This window comes from Cydia splendana, chromosome 3 (assembly GCF_910591565.1).
Source record: "Cydia splendana chromosome 3, ilCydSple1.2, whole genome shotgun sequence".
Taxonomy (NCBI): domain Eukaryota; kingdom Metazoa; phylum Arthropoda; class Insecta; order Lepidoptera; family Tortricidae; genus Cydia; species Cydia splendana.
The window spans coordinates 16,294,680-16,312,515 of record NC_085962.1 but is presented as its reverse complement, the minus strand read 5'-3'; the positions used below and the strand labels follow the sequence as shown (position 1 = coordinate 16,312,515).

Below are 17,836 nucleotides of genomic sequence, written 5' to 3'. Positions count from 1 at the left end.
CTGTTTCTCGCTCTCACTTATGGGTGCGACGCACCAAGGTCGCGGTGCGGCGAGATAGTGTGTTACTACTTTATCGACTTTATCACGTCCCTAGTTTTGACATTACATGACAGATAGGAACTTCATTCATTCGTTCATTTTGCTCATTTTTAAAACAATTGCGTATGCGAAGTTGTGAAAATTTAGGTTAGTTTATTTGGCGAATAATTATATTAAACTAAATAAATATGTCAGCTTTGCGTGCCAGACTCGGATCCTCAACATTATGTACACGAAAATTTCTTCTACAGTCTGCAAACAACACAAAACGTTTCGCGGCAAGGGTCATATCTGCTAAAACACAAAACGGTATGTTTTATCACGATATAATGTGTATATGTCGGCGGCCGATCGTAAGATCAGGCATATCGTGAAATTCCTAGGCATATCGTGAAACGTGAAAATCTTTGACTCGTTCCCTGAGTCGACGGAGTTCTCCTATTTCTGGGCAGTTTATCCTTCGGGCATCTGAAGCAACCTAACGAACCTATCCTACCTATGTATTGGTTTAATGTGACTATCGTCAAAACATTACACAGGAACATTACGATCTGCCTGATCTTACGATCAGCCTACGACATTTATAAATAATATAGTAGAGAGAGATAGATAGATAGAGATCTTTATTTTGCATCCAATTAGGCTTGTGCCTGCTCGGTCACTACAGAGAGCGCTCCGCTCTCGGTCAATCGGTCAAACGAACTAGTTCGGTCTTTTAGTTCCTTTAGTTCAGTTCGGTCGTTGAGAGCCAGGAATGAATAGGAGTCGATTTTTCATTGGTTTCTTTCCAATCTTTGGTAACTGAATACAATTCAACTTGTACGATACGATGTGTCGGTATTAAACATTAAAACACCTTAACATAATTTAAAAATGTGAAATATGTCGAAATATATTTGATTTTCCTTCATATTTTACGGGCTTAGGAGTGTCACGTCGTTCTTTCATCTCGTTCACACTCGTGCCAGCGACATTGACAACCGTTTCGTTCCGTCTATTTTACGTTTCACTCAGTCAAGCGCTCTCGAATCCCACTGAACTAAAGGACCTAAAGATCGATTAAGAGCGCGCAAAAAGATTTAGTTCCTTTCGGTCCTTGATGGGATTTCATTCTTAATAGTTCTTAGTTCAGGACCGACTCAAGCCTACATCCAATGTACATTTTTACTATATAAATATAGTCAGGCAAACAAGTTTTGTCAGTAACATTACAATAAAAAAACTATACTTATTCTCAGATTCGTATTTCCTCCGGCCATATTCGCAAAGACCATACAGCACAGCAACAGAAAGTAAAACTGAAACAGAAGTATTGAAAGGATCTTCAGAAAAAAAAGAATTCCAAGCGGAAACACGAATGCTTTTGGATATTGTCGCCAGATCACTTTATTCTGATAAGGAAGTAAGTACAGTGTTACATAGTATTAGGCTTGTGCCTGCTCGGTCACTACAGAGAGCACTCCGCTCCGCTCTCGGTCAATCGGTCAAACGAACTTCTTTTAGTTCCTTTAGTTCAGTTCGGTCGTTGAGAGCCGGGAATGAATAGGAGTCGATTTTTCATTGGTTTCTTTCCAATCTTTGGTAACTGAATACAACACAACTTGTATGATATGATGTTAAACATTAAAACACCTTAACACAATAAAAAAAAATATGTATCGAAAATTATTTGATTTTCCTTCATATTTTACTGGTTAAGGAGTGTCACGTAGTTCTTTCATCTCGTTCACACTTGTGCCAGCGACATGGTCAACTGGTTCGTTCCATCCGTTTACTGTTTCACTCATTCAAGCGCACTCCAATCCCACTGAACTAAAGGACCTAAAGAGCATGCAAAAAGATTTAGTTCCTTTCAGTCCTTCACGGGATTTCATTCTTAACAGTTCTTAGTTCAGGACCTACTCAAGCCTACATAGTTTCAGTTTCTCTTATTTATTGATACTAAATCTATCACTGCTACTGCGATATTCTGCACTAGATAACTATCAAATAAAATACTAAGACATGCAATTGGCAAGATGACAGGCCGTTGCACTGCTAAGTTTAATTGTGTATTTTTGTAACAGATAATCATAATTTTAAAATGTTTTTTTTTTATAGGTATTTATTAGAGAACTTATTTCAAATGCAAGTGATGCATTGGAAAAATTTAGATACCTGACTGTCAGTGCTGCGCCAGAGGGCAAGCAGTTGGAACATGTTGACAGACCACTCGAAATCAAACTCACCACAGACAAGCAGAACAGGACCATCACTTTCCAGGTCAGGACAAATTACCTAATGCAAATTTATTATTAAAATTTCTCTCATTATCACTCTTCCAATATTTAAGTGGCAAAAATATAGAAAGATTTACCTTTTATTACAAAACACCTTACTCTTCTATTATTAGGATTCAGGTATTGGAATGACCAAAGAAGAGCTCACACAGAATTTGGGTACTATTGCCCGCTCTGGCTCCAAATCCTTCATTGAGGAAATCAAGAAGCAAGGGGCTGAACAAGCTAGCTCAATTATTGGCCAGTTTGGAGTCGGCTTCTACTCTGCATTCATGGTTGCTGACAAAATTGAAGTGTTCACCAGAAGCAGCATTGCAGGCTCACCAGGATTCAAATGGAGTTCTGATGGGTAAGTTTTGTCTGTAATCAGAATGTTATGTAGGTACTTATATTCAAATATATTAGGTCATTACCTATGAAATTGGCGTTTTGTTCGGAGAATTTCAACGAAACACGAATTTCCATACAATTAATTTTGCGGATATTTTTTTGATGGCTAATTCAAACCAAACAAAATTTTTCCAGTAATTTTTGACACCTTTAAGGTATGTTTTCAATATCTCCATTTCTTGAAAATTGGTACCATTAGAAAAATATAAGTAATTTTAATACTCGAACCGACAGCACATGAAAAGACCTATTTTCAAGGCTTAATTCTGAACACTTAACAATAAAAAATAACAATTAATTGTATGTAAAATCGTTGTTTATTGAGTGCACTGTAGTTTTATTGTAATTGTGTATGTACTTTTGTAAAAAAAAAAAAACTAGGATCAGACTTATATCTATGAACAAAAACGCCAATTTCATAGGTAAGGACCTATTTATGTTTTAACCAAGTTGACTAAGTCTTAATAATGACATTATTTATCACTGTAACAGGCCACTAATAATATAAAAATATTATGTATTAATATTACAAATACAAATAAAAAAATATTACATTATTCATCACCATATTTTTGGAAGATCTGGGTTTCATAAACCATAATGGCCTACCTCTACTGGTAGACTATCTGCATTAGTGTCTAATTACTGTCACACTTTCCATACAATGTTAAATTAATTTAAAGATCCGAGACAATTTTATTTAAATTATAAGTAGTGCCATTTTGAGTGGGATGAATATTTTGATCCCGCTAGAGTAGTGTTCTTCAATCTGCTTTAACTTGATGTTCTTACATTATTTCAGCTCTGGGATGTATGAGATTCAAGAAGCTGATGGGGTTCCAATTGGAACTAAGATTGTAGTCTATCTAAAGACAGACTGCAGAGAATTTTCGGATAATGATACAGTTAAGGGTAAGTGTCACACGCCAGCGAGAGAAATAAGTAATATGTGTATTATGCAATAAAACTGCTTACAGTGTATATAATTTATGTGTGGTGTTTTTTGATTTTAATTTCAATGGTTCAAGACTTTGTGACTCATCATATCACGTTTACTTTTCTTTTTGCAGGCATCATAAAAAAATACAGTAATTTTATCAGCAGCCCCATTTTATTGAACAATGAGCAAGTCAATTCTATTAAGGTTTGTATTGTAAGGTTTGTTTGTACTTTATTTAATAGGAATTACCTACATGCTCAATTCAATCGCCTATAGTTCGTTTTTTTAGCATTAGAAAAAAGGTAAACAATCTTGACGTGTCTTTTTATTGAAAATTAACTCTTTTGAAAAATAAGTCACGGTAATTATGTAACAATTATGAATCATATACGATTATTTACATTCTTTTGCTTTCATAAGTAAAAGTTACTGATTTTTAATAAGCGTTTTTCAATTAAAAGACATTAATATCGCGTACCATACCACGGACTAGCAAGCGCAGCGTAGGACGTCCACCCACAAGATGGACAGACGATCTTGTTAAGGTCGCCGGAAGGCGCTGGATGCGGGTCGCTTCCAACCGGCACGTATGGAGGTCCAAGGGGGAGGCCTATGTTCAGCAGTGGACGTCTTATGGCTGAGATGATGAATATCGCGTAGACTTTTTCTAATGCTAAAAAAACGAACTATAGAGCTCAGGTAACCTAGTGTCATTTGTTTTTGTTAATATATTTGACATTGTAATTTTGCAGCCTCTTTGGTTAATGGATCCTAAGGAAGTGACACAGGAGCAACATATAGAGTTCTACAGATTTATTGGCAACACATATGACAAACCGCGTTTCACCCTCCACTACAAGACTGATGTACCTGTCAGTATACGGTCCATTCTATATGTTCCGGAAGGCAAACCGGGCCTCTTTGAACTATCCCGAGACTCGGATGTTGGTGTGGCTTTGTATTGCAGAAAGATTTTGATAAAAAACAAAGCGGAAAATATATTACCCAAGTGGATGAGATTTGTAAAAGGTAGGTAGTGTAAATCTTGAGACAATCATTCTAAGACCATATTTAGGTTAACATTATTTTTTAAGAGAAATTTTAATCATGATTATTTCTTAGGTGTGGTGGATTCAGAAGACATTCCTTTAAATTTAAGTAGAGAATTACTTCAAAACAGCAGTTTGATTGTGTAAGTGCCTTAAAATAGTTATCTAGTATAGACTAAATGCTATACCTAATTTAATTAATATAGTACAAAATATATTGGTAATTAGACATTTTCCACCTGTCTACCTTAGAGCAAAGCAGAACTGAAGGCCCACCACGAAAATCGAAATTCGCAAATTTGGGGATCTTTCTCTTTTACTCCAATGAAGGCTAATTAGAGTAACAGAGAAAGATGCCCGCAATTTGCGGACTTCGATTTTCACGGTTATAGCCCGGACTAGGATCATTCGAAAATCAGAAAGAAATTATAAATAAAAGAACCACAGACCTAGAAAAGAACCCTTCAATAAGAAGAAAAATTGGAGTTTATAACTTTTGTTATTAATAAAATAAATACCTAATTAAAATATTCATCTATAAGGTTTAATATGCAAAATTGTATATATTATAATAAAATATTTATTTTTCAGCAAACTTCGAACAGTCCTGACAAACAGGTTCCTTAAATTCATGTGTGATAGCGCCCAAAAGGATCCGGTGGGGTATAATGCGTTTTACAAAGATTATGCTATATTCCTAAAGGAAGGAATTGTTACTAGTCAGAGTTCAATGGAGAAGGTAGGTTCATAATTTAGATATATGTACTTAGATAGATACTACAACCTTGTAAGACTCGGTCTATTTTTAGGCCCAATGATTATTTTAATAATCCATAGTGGAACTTTTTAGATAGGTACTTAACTTGCACTATGAATCATCCTTTTATCCAATAAACCATTGCCACTGTACGCTATTATGGAGCATGAACAATAAACTATAACCACCTTGTGATTACATAATTATAATGCTTAAATTTTCTTTTTTATAGGAAGAAGTAGCAAAGCTGCTTCGATTTGAATCGTCCAAGCTAGAGAAGGGAGTCAGAACATCAATGACAGAATATAACGCACGTCAGAAGAATGAATCTAGAACTATCTACTATTTAGCTGCTCCTAGGTAAATACATAACATTCCAATAAGCATTTTCTGAAAATACATTATACAGTCTTGGATATCATAAAACTACTGTATTGTCAATTGGTTCACAAAGGTCACTTTCAGCGAGCTCTTGCTCAGTGGCGGATTTACCCTAAGGCCAAGTAGGGCGGGGCCTAGGGCGGCAAGTTATTGGGGGCGGCAAATTGTGACAAAAAATTCGCCGATGATAACAAGAAATAACTCAAAATGTTGTAAATATGATGGGTGCTGAGAAAGGGGCGGCTACAGGGCCTGGGGCCTAGGGCGGCAAAGACTGCAAATCCGCCACTGCTCTTGCTAGCTTCTTTGTATAGGTAGATCACCACTCTACCTAGTCTTGGTACGTGTACGACTGTACGTCCGTATTATAGTCGACGTCAGGATATGTTTACAGTTTTACACTTTTGCACCTTACTCCTTATACAAGGGCAAAAATTCTTTGACGTAGACCGTCGACAGTACCTGACATTTCACATGTTTCATTTTTAATTTTAGTAGAAATCAATAAAATTTCTGGAGAAGTGAATACCTAAGCGTGTACATGACGTTACAGTCGTGAGTTGGCGGAATCATCGCCATACTTCGAATCTCTGAAGAAACGTGACATCGAAGTGCTTTTCTGCTACGACACATACGATGAGTTGGTGTTGCTGGAGCTCAAGGAGTTCGGCGGCCGGCAGCTCGTCTCCGTCGAGAGCGACATGCAGAAGGAGCCAGACACCAAGCAAGACTCGGTCATAGGTATTTACGCTCACTATTAATACCAGTTCTAATTCTAAGTATAAGATGCTGCTCAAAATATCCATAGGTACCTTATACCTTATTGTACCTAACCTAAAATCTAAACAGTAGAGACGTGTTGGCCCTGATATATCTATTCTGATGGTAAAAAATTGCTGGAAAGAAAAACTATATTCACGGCAACCTTCCCTTCCATTTTTATTTCATAACTAGCTGTGCCCGCGGCTCCGCCCGCGTGGAATTCGGTCTGTGTCAGTAAGCGGCTAATTTCTAATCCTAATTTCTCTCCCTCTCTCCTGGAGGCGGAACTTGAAGTAAAGTTGACAGATGCATATCGCTAGAGGACTCCCATACAACCATTTCCAGTCGCCGTTACGACGCGGTGTTGACACATCTTGTGTCGACACCGTCTGTTTCGGTCACAATTCCAGTCGCAGAGTCGTCGCCGTGTCGACACAGTTACCAGAAATGGGGAAGGGTCGACACATGACACAAAGTGACATAAGTGTGGTCGCCGTGTGCACACATTGTTTCGGGTTTGCGACTACTTTATGCCAAAATCATTCGTTCATTCGTTCATTTTGTTCCTGTCAAATGGAAACTGTCAGATGGAAAAATACTTAAATAAAAATAAGTGACATTAATACGCCATCTCTAAAACGGATTACAAGACGTAATTATATATTGTTTGCATTTATATTACAATAGGACTTAAATTATTATGGGGAATTAAACTGCTCGAGTGATTTGATAAACTAAGTGTAATATAATCAACGCGCCACCACATTGTTTTAGTTTAGCCGGAAATGAAATTGTTTACTTCTCAGTGCCTGTGTTCATAACTATATTATTTGAAGCATTTTTAGTACTTCGATGCGTATACTATACTTAAATAACAGAAATAACGCTTTACATACTACGAAACTTGTTAATTATGATGTATAAATATGGTTTAAGGCTGAGAAATATTGCAGTCACAAAGTAGTTGCAATGTTTCGACTTTGTGTCGACTCTGTGTTGACACATGACACGCGCTGTCAAAAGTAATAACAAAGTTACTGGTATGTTACTGGATTTGCAAAATGGCTCCTTGTGTTGATTTGTTTTCAGATATTCTCAAAGTGTAAAAATGCCGTGGTCAGAGATGGGCATTAATCGATTAACTGTTTATTCGACTAATTAATGGAATAAAAAAAGTTAATTCTCAAATTTTAATCGCGATTAGTTTGGTCGACCTAACATAGATTGAAATTGAATTAATCTGAATATTAATCGAATAAATTATCGATTAAATCTCGATTGAACGTTGACAGGGGGCCATTTTTGTACGTAAAAATAATAGAAATGTCTTGCATGCAGATGGTAGCAAAACACTTTGTCATAAAAGTCGAGATGGGTGTCGATATATAGGTTTTAGGGAGTGCCGATTTCGAAAATAATGACCATTTTGGAATCCGAAATGGCGGCCATGCACTATGTCATAAAAGTCGTCATGGATGTCGTTTTATACGTTTTAGGGGGCCCCAATTTTGAAAATGATGACCATTTTGGAATCCAAAATGGCGGCCATGCACTATGCCATAAAAGTCGTCATGGGTGTCGTTTTATAGGTTTTAGGGGGCGCAGATTTCGAAAATGATGACCATTTTGGATTCCAAGATGGCGGCCATGCACTATGTCATAAAAGTCGTCATGGATGTCGTTTTATAGGTTTTAGGGGGCCCCGATTTAGAAAATGATGACCATTTTGAAATCCAAAATGGCGGCCATGCACTATGTCATAAAAGTCGTCATGGGTGTCGTTTTATAGGTTTTGGGGGGCGCAGATTTAGAAAATGATAACCATTTTGGATTCCAAAATGGCGGCCATGCACTATGTCATAAAAGTCGTCATGGGTGTCGTTTTATAGGTTTTAGGGGGCGCAGATTTCGAAAATGATGACCATTTTGGATTCCAAGATGGCGGCCATGCACTATGTCATAAAAGTCGTCATGTATGTCGTTTTATAGGTTTTAGGGGGCCGCGCTTTCGAAAATGATGACCATTTTGGAATCCAAAATGGCGGCCATGCACTATGTCATAAAAGTCGTCATGGGTGTCGTTTTATAGGTTTTAGGGGGCGCAGATTTCGAAAATGATAACATTTTCAATTTAAAAATGGCGGCAATGCACTATGTCATAAATGTCGTCATGGATATCGTTTTATAGGTTTTAGGGGGCGCAGATTTCGAAAATGATGACTATTTTGGATTCCAAGATGGCAGCCATGCACTATGTCATAAAAGTCGTCATGGATGTCGTTTTATAGGTTTTAGGGGGCGCAGATTTCGAAAATGATAACATTTTCAATTTCAAAATGGCGGCAATGCACTATGTCATAAAAGAGTCGTCATGGATATCGTTTTATAGGTTTTAGGGGGCGCAGATTTCGAAAATGATGACTATTTTGGATTCCACTTTTATGACAAAATACGTAGCCGCCATCTTGGATTATAAAATGATCATCGTTTTCGAATTCTGCACTCCCTAAAACCTATAAATCGACATCCGTGACGACGCAAGTTATCTTTATTTTCAGATCTAACAAATTGCTACAGAATACAAAGGACAAAAAAGAAGCGAGGAGGTAATGAAACAAGCAAAAATACAGATGATTCCTCGACGCAATTGGGTGATTCTTAAATTGTGTCCAGATTTTTTTTGTCATAAAAGTTTTTATTTTTCACATAGGTATTACTCTCACAAGTTCCGTGACATTTCGACCTTGTAATTTATTAAGTAAATGTTTTTGTTTATCTATGAGGATCTCACTAGAATAGTATAATCAAGGTATGTTTATATTTGATGAATGAAATAGTAACGCAAAAAAAAATATATTTGTGTCTTATATTCCTGCCGAAGACTTTTATTTTACCTTTTCCTTCTACACAAGTTTGGCCAAGTAATAAGAATTTAGGGCTCTCAATTTTATTTTGACTTCTACAACAGTAAAGCTACGAGGCCATGTTTGGTATCGTTTTCGTATAAATTCGCAGTACCAAATTTAGTTAAGGTATCACATTGACACCATGCCGAAGTAAAAACATATAAACTTATTAAAATACTTTCTTTTAAACTCCTCTTCACGCTTAAACTGCTGAACAGTTTTAATTTAAATTTAGTACACATATATTTTGAGTCCCGAGACAGGATATAATAAGTTATCTCAAAAATCATCCTTTAAAGGTGTGAAATGAGGTGTAGGGGGGAATTCAGAATTGACTTCTTGAAGTTAATACTGTTTAAGTTTAGGTTTGAAGTCATGTTTTTTCATCATTTTTAACTAAATCAAAGATGTAGACCATCCCAAATTTCATATAAATCGGTTCAGCGGTTATTGATTTCCCGTACAAATTTCTACGCCACTTTTCACACCTTCAAAAGATGATTTTGGTTATAAGATCTATCCTATGTCCTGTTCCGGGACGCAAACTATTTCTATACCAAATTTCAACGAAATCGGTTCAGCGGTTAAGCGTCAAGAAGAGTTTCAAAAAAACCGGCCAAGTGCGAGTCGGACTCGCGTTAAGGGTTCCGTACATTAAGTCCGACTCGCGTTTGACTGCACATTTCTAATAGGTTTTCCTGTCATCTATAGGTAAAGAACTATTTTGTGTATTCAGACGGACATACATAATACAGACGCACGAGTGATCCTATAAGGGTTCCGTTTTTTCCTTTTGAGGTACGGAACCCTAAAAAGATTTATTTTTATTTTGTGGAATGGTGTCAATGTGATATCTTAAATGGATTCAGCACCCCAGATTTATACGAAAACGATACCCAAACACGGCCTAGCACCTTCACTGATATGGGGCTGTCCATAAATTACGTCATCGATTTTTGACGATTTTGGACCCCCCCCCCCCCTATAATCATCCAAAAATCATGCTTCAAATGACCCCATTTCCTCCTACTTCATGCTACCGTCATCCGATGTCCAGACCCCCCCCCCCCTAATTTGAAATGACGTAATTTATGAATAGCCCCTATAGATATATCAAGATAAAATTGAGAGCCCTAAATAAACTTTCAAGAGCGGATATCTCAAAAACTATTCAACATATCGAAAAAATTGATTGAATAAACTTGTAACAAATTAAATTAACTTTCATTTTGTATAAGTGGCCATGTCGCTGAGATGCATAGTTTCCGAGATATAATCGAAAAACGGGAAAATGGGACCTTCAAAGCCCCCTCTCTCCCCCCCGCTCAAGGGCTACGGCCGGGGACTTTTGATATGTTCACCTCCTAACTTGTCAAACCGAGTTACGGAGTCAAAAATTGTGTTCCGAGCATTTCCCTCTACAACTTTTGGAGCATTCGTTGCCTGACCTAAGTAGCTTATTGAATTTCTTTAAAAACTTTTCTGTAAAAGGTTGACGGGTGTTGGGTGTTTATATGGTTTCGGTCGATTATTATCATTTGCATTGCCCATGATGACTTACTAGAATTACGAGCACACGAGACACTAATAGTAGTTTGACAAACCTTGGTTTTCAAGAGGTATTTTATATTGACATTTGCTGTCACAAATTTGCTGTCAGATTTAGTCGCAAACCGCACGCAAAGTGCACACAAATGTGTCGACACCTTGTTACGGAAAAGTGTAGACACGGCGACGACACTTTGTTTCGAAACAATTCTAGACACATTGTGTGGACTCTGTTACGACACATCTGACATTTAGTTACCACTTTGTGATTCTGCGACTGGAATGGTTATATGGGCTGTAGTCCAGATAAAATTTTTCGATATAAAAAACGCAATTTGATAGATAGTTGTACATTTTTACTTTTAGTATGGAAATAAGTCACATCATTTTATCACGAAAATTGGCAGTGCTGCAGCAGTAACGTTGCAACAGAGTAATGCTGCTGCAGTCGCCACCTGAATGTCACCTTTGTCATATCTTAGAAAGTGATTGAAAACGCGAGCGAAGCGAGCGCAAAAATTTTTCGATGTAAAAAACGCAATTTGATAGACAGTTGTACATTTTTACTTTTATCATGGAAATTAGTCACATCATTTTATCACGAAAATTGACAGTGCTGCAGCAGTAACGTTGCAACAGAATAATTCTACTGCAGTCGCCACCCGAATGTCACCTTTATCGTATCATAGAAAGTTATTGAAAACGCGAGCGAAGCGAGCGCGAAAATTTTTCGATATAAAAAACGCACGGCGTTGTCCCCGTGGTCTCGGAGAAGACTGGCTCAAGTTGACATCAACATCTTCTAGCCGCGCGAGTTGTTGACCTGCAACAAGTCTGCGGTGGCTGAGCATTTGCTGGAGTCAGGACCAAACCACTGGATTGAGCTGCATAACCCTAAAATCCTCTCCACGGATCGCCATTTCTACAGTAGAAAAGTGCGGGAAGCCATTGAAATCAAAAAACATTGCAATTTTAATCGGGACGAGGGTTTTAAGATCTCATCCACATGGAATCCAGTCATTAGTAAATGTAAGCGGAAACGAATATCGACAGTCGATAAATCGAATATCGTTAGTGTTGTGTGTCGACAGAGTGACATCCCTAGTGCGCAAAACGTTCAAACTGATAAACAAGACCAAGTGCGGGTAGTTCGAAAAACTCGCGCGGCTAGAAGATGTTGATGTCAACTTGAGCCAGTCTTCTCCGAGACCACGGGGACAACGCCGTCCTCGAAACGTCGGAGGTAAATCTTAAAACCTAAATACGCGATTAAGTCCCGTTGTGCAGTTTGATAATGTTTAATAATCGTGAAAGTTTAAATCAGTGTTTTATAAAAAACGCAATTTGATAGACAGTTGTACATTTTTACTTTCAGTATGGAAATCAGTCACATCATTTTATCACGAAAATTGACTGTGCTGCAGCAGTAACGTTGCAACAGAGTAATGCTGCTGCAGTCGCTACCCGAATGTCACCTTTATCATAGCTTAGAAAGTTATTCAAACCGCGAGCGAAGCGAGCGCGAAAATTTTTCGATATAAAAAACACAATTTGATAGATAATTGTACATTTTTACTTTTCGTCCCAACCAGGCGCGAAACCAGGATTTCATACAGAGAAGGGATGGGACAGTTTTTTATCAGCCTTGCTTCGCATAGGGCTCGATATTTAAGGGTCTCAGCGAGGTTGTTTGATGCAAGAGAGGTGAAAAGATTCAAGAAAGCAGAGCTTGGAATTGACCAAGTGAATTGAATTGGCGAAGTGTGAGCAAGGCAGAAGGCCCAGCTGCGAAAGAGGAAAGCTTGGATTTGGATCCACACCCAAGTGTAATTAAGGCAGAAGATCAACTTTGCCGTAAGGCAGAAGGCCTCGCATAAGACCTAACGCCGAACTGCAAAAGAGTGGCTTGAAATCGAATCTATGCATGTAATCACGACTCTTCTACTGCTCGCTCTTTGGCTTCACTCGAAAGCGCTACTTGATAGGATGCTTTTAGTTTTCGACTTTCACGCCCCGTTATAACACTTTGAAGTTAGGTCTCAGGATCGCGGCTAAGGAGCAAATCGGCTTGGCTGACAAATCTGGCGTGCAAGAGAGCAAAATTCGCTATAAAATCGGTAACCTATGTCGAAAAAATCGGGTGGCCGCAAGCCCGAAAGCAAGATATTTTTCCATGACTTTAAGGGCCTCCGCGGAAAGTCAAATCGAAAGCCTACGTTGGAGATGTTCTCACGTACCCTCACTCTCTTACTTGATCCCTACGACCCTTCGTTATTAGATGGGTACTTGTACACGTATAAAAGTTTCATGTAGGTAGGTACCTACTCCACGACGACTGCAATGCTGATGCAGCCTGCGCGTTTTTTTGCCTACGGTTTTGGACTTTTGGTGCCCCCTAAGCAAGTGCTTATTTTGCTTAAAAGGGTTAATCCGGCACTGCAAATGACAGAGGTCAATGTTTTTTTTTCAAAGTACCCACCTTCGTGGCCATTATTACGTGCTGTATACGTATGAATATGGATTTGATATGGATGCGATATAAAAATTACGATTAGGTATAATTCATGACGGAGAAAATTAATAATTTTAAATAATTATGCAATTATACGCGTGTTGATATGTGTGTTTATTTTACCACTACGTAACTATGTAAACTCATTTTTAGTTTTCTTGATTACTTAATGTTTACTCAGTTCCCCAAAAGATGGCACTGTGCAGTGAGGGGCAATTAATTTACTGTCGTTTAATTTTGTTGTATTATTAAATCAACATAATTATTCAATTAAATTTGTGTATATCCGTACCCTCTCTTCTAAACTTAGAGTTAATTTGGCAAAATCCTTCCTAGGTGGCTTATTCATGTCAACACGTAGTAAATTCAGCGCCATCTGTTAGTTTACCAGGGTACTCTATATTGGTAGCACATATTTGAAAAAAGTTTGCCCCTCCTTCCTAAGTAGCGCCATAAGATTCAGGGGCAAACTTAAGTCAATCGAGTGTTGTGGCTACCCCCCCTTTTAGGGGTTGAATTTTTATAGCCTATAACCTGGCCGGGGATGTTCTCGACAGATTAGTAAAGTTTGCATCAAAATCCGTTCAGCCGTTTTCACGTGATGCGCGTTCAAATAAACAGACAAACAGATAAACAGACAAAAATTCTAAAAACTGTTGGAATGTGTTCTGTTATCGATTCTAAGTATCCCCAGCCAACTTTTTTTCGAATATCTTCCATGTACAGACTTTCGACCCTCTTCAGCTTTATTATATGTATAGATAGTATGTAAATTGTAAATGTATTGGCCTATAGGTTAAGTCAGAACAGTTTACCCTAAGTTTTATATTATTGAATATTTTTATTATTTTTCATATGAAACTGTCCCGTTTATAACCTTTTAATTGAAAGAAAAATACCACTGTGTTTCATACTGACTGCTTTCGAAACAGATACCTAATTATTTTTCTCAAAAATGGACGGCAAAGTCGACTTTGCTATCTAAAACATATAGGTCGCGAAGCGCTTAATAGTTTATGGTGAGTCAAAAATTAAAAAGTTAAAAAACATTGCAGTCTCGATTTTGGGACTGCAATGTTGCATACAAATTCCATTATTTGTCGAATTCCAAACTTTTTAAAAGTTGAAATGGCCATATCAAATGAAGGCACGGGCCCATTAAACAGCCAAACAGATGATTAGTACCGCGACTATTTAGTTGTGTCAAATAGGTTGGCGTATTTTCGGCAGAAAAATACACTTCTATTTTTTTATTAAAAAAAAAAGGCGGCAAGGGCTTTCTTCTGTGAAAATATATACGCAAGAACGTTGGTTTTGTAAAATATGTGACGTTCCACGGGAAAAGGTACCTTATGAGGGTTTCTAGTTTCGGAGATATGAAATGTTTTGTAAAGAGGTGAAAAAATGCTCAATTTTTTTTTATTGTGTGATCTGAAACCTTAATGCGTAACGTTTGTTTACCTGTTTTTATTTTTGTTATAAGTTAGTTATAAGCCTAGTAATGTCGTCTCAGAGTTTAGTAGAAAAGGTACCTTATGGAAAAAAGATTGAAAATTCCCAAAAAAACTAGTCAATACGGGAAAAGAAGTTTGGTAGTTCTCTACCAATTTCCTGTATTAGCATTCTGCAAAACTAATTTGATAATTTCAGTTCTGGTTGGGGCGCCTCGCAAATATTATGACCGTACATAGACCGACATCACAAATCCAAGTAGTCTGCTATTATACCAAAGTTACTCTCGTCAAGTCTTTCTTAACTAGAATAATCTTCATTTGGTTTGGTCGCATGCAGTAAATCAGCCATTGGTTTGCTGAAAAATGCCAATACCCGACGCATTACCTTATGGAATATCTGAGGTCATTGAACCTCAATGCTGCTTATCTTCAATAGAAACCGAAATATATTATTGATAAGAAATAGACGATTTATACCATTACCAAAACATTATTAGTTTATCCTAACTGTTCCATCATCATCATGCCTCATCATGTAACTTAATCACAAGGTACCTTTTCATTACATACAAATTATTGGTCTTTTTTAAGATTATTATGACGAAGAACTAATTAAATTTGGGGCAGTTTAATGTAAATTAATATTTTCTATTCATAAAAGATAAACTGTAATATGATTGATATTTACTAGTGATGTATTATTAGATTTATTTCCATAAGGTACCTTTTCGTAAATGTATGGAGCAAATACTGTTATTGTTATGTAAGTTTAAAGTGGCATAAGGGGTTAAATATAGTATTTAGTTGGGGTTTTAGGATTTATTTCATTTGAATGACAGAATTTCTTTCATATGTGCTCAGAAAAATTGATTGTGTGTGACATTAAAAGTAAAAATATTCAATTTTGTGATTTTATATGAAAAAGTCAGAAAATACATTTTCACCTCTAAATCGGTATTGTTTGTTGCTTAAACTGTCTGTCAGTGTCGTTTTCTAATAGATAAAATTTAAATCTTGAGAGCTCATTGCAATCAATCGTGAAAATGAAATAAAACTTTATTTTCAAGAGATTGGTTAGTATACACATAAATCAGTCGATATCAAAAGTTTCTATTTGCATTACAGAACAAGTCGCAATATTTTTTTAATCTCAGATATATAAGGTATTATTATTTGTAGTCAACTATGTAACTTACTTCAGGAACATAGTTTTTTAGGCGGCTAAACTTAAAACTTCTCTATCGTAAAGTTGCTCATTTCACAACATTATTTTCAAAAAATCATATCTCTGTAACTACGCAACCTAGAAGGTTGATCTTTTGTGTTATCGATAGCTTATTTATTGTAGATTACTGGGGTATGCATAACTCCATACCCGCCATAAGGTACCTTTGACCGTGGGACGTCACATATTTCTATGATATTTATATTTCTTGCACCATTTTTGAGAAAAGCACTATATATGACTCGGCTGGAAGGCTACTTGCTGGCTTCGGATTCAATTAAACGGACTCCCAAGGTCGTCCGTTTAAAACGAATCCTCAGCCTGCAAGTAGCTACTTCCGAGCCTCGACAATAATGTACTATTTCGTCCCTAGGATCACAAGGGCTCCAGCAACCGCAAGTCGACGAGCTTATCAAATTCCTTAAGTCCAAATTAGACGGGAAAGTGTTCGACGTTAGAACTACACAAAAGCTGGATTCGCATCCCTGCGTGATCATCGTCCAGGAAATGGCGTCGGCTCGGCATTTCATCAGGACCCAAGCGCAGAGCCTAAGTGAAGAAAACAGATACGCCTTGCTGAGGCCCCAACTTGAAATTAATGCTAAGTAAGTTCTACATGAATAGTTGATAATTACACAACATTCATTTAAAGTGGAGAGACTTCAAATTTTCAAACATATCAGTTGCTAGCGCAAAAAAGGATAGAGTCGCACCAAGAAAAGTCTGCAGCGGATTTGATAGCCCACGCAGTGTAAGTGTTAATTATACGTCATAATTTCATAGAAGTTTGTCGTTTAAAATGACACTTGCACTGCGTGGGCTATCAAAATCGCTGCAGACTTTTCACGGTCTGACTCTAATGTTTTATTTTATCCTTTTTGAAGTCTTTTTTTTTTACTTTTTCTTGACAAAATTGATTTATCACACTGTAGTTTATTCATTTTCAAGAAACCTTGTTGCACAGTAAACTTATACTTACTACAATATGTTACTTTATTTAAAAGTAAAACATTTTACAATAATGTATTTATTTTACAGGCATCCTATAATCGAGAAGTTGCACAAGCTTCTTTCAACTGATAAGGAGCTAGCTGAGATGGTAGCAAATCAGCTATTCTCTAATGCCATGGTCACTGCTGGCCTCATTATGGACCCAAGAAATTTGATCACTCACATCAACGAGCTCCTGGTTAAAGCTTTAGAGAAACATTAATTACATTGTTCTAGTCTAGGTGTTGTTAGAATTATATTCATATTTGCTAATTATGTTTAATTATTCCAATATTGCGAACACCCGAATTTCTATGTTGTAATTTATACTTACTTTACTCTTTGGTTGCAATAAAGCCAAAGTCAGCTGCCATCGAAGCCGCTTGGCCGCTTTTATTTAAAAATATAAAGTCTGTCAAGCCATTTACGTCAGTAGAACAAGGCGGCAAATTTATATATTTATTAAGAAAGGGCGCGAAGGGTTGTCCTCCCATATAACATTTCGTCGGTGCGAATAAAAAAATCGCCATGTATTTTCAAGCTACTTTTCAGGAGACAAAAATAACTGTTTATTTTCCTGTTTGTAATATATTTGTTGCACCTG

The 17,836-nt window shown here is 37.1% G+C and overlaps 1 protein-coding gene and 1 long non-coding RNA gene across 2 annotated transcripts in view; one reads left to right on the top strand and one right to left on the bottom strand.

The window, feature by feature from the left end:
* The window catches only part of LOC134789402 (uncharacterized), a 368,254-nt gene that overhangs the window by 64,905 nt on the left and 285,513 nt on the right, over positions 1 to 17,836 (bottom strand). The gene's annotated exons all lie outside the window — the stretch shown is intronic.
* Positions 151 to 17,505, top strand: LOC134806560 (heat shock protein 75 kDa, mitochondrial). The gene is made up of 13 exons (XM_063779867.1): positions 151 to 348; positions 1,278 to 1,441; positions 2,140 to 2,301; positions 2,432 to 2,667; positions 3,511 to 3,620; positions 3,779 to 3,852; positions 4,401 to 4,677; positions 4,771 to 4,840; positions 5,289 to 5,436; positions 5,687 to 5,814; positions 6,389 to 6,576; positions 16,616 to 16,847; positions 17,281 to 17,505. The coding sequence occupies exons 1-13, from the start codon at positions 228 to 230 to the stop codon at positions 17,453 to 17,455; spliced, it is 2,085 nt and encodes a 694-aa protein (XP_063635937.1). The 5' UTR covers positions 151 to 227; the 3' UTR covers positions 17,456 to 17,505.

Coding starts and splice junctions, on each gene's coding strand:
- LOC134806560 (XM_063779867.1), top strand. CDS start 228: ATGTCAGCTTTGCGTGCCAGACTCGGATCCTCAACATTATGTACACGA. Junction 3,621..3,778: donor GGATAATGATACAGTTAAGG/GTAAGTGTCACA, acceptor TTCTTTTTGCAG/GCATCATAAAAAAATACAGT. Junction 6,577..16,615: donor CAAGCAAGACTCGGTCATAG/GTATTTACGCTC, acceptor TTTCGTCCCTAG/GATCACAAGGGCTCCAGCAA.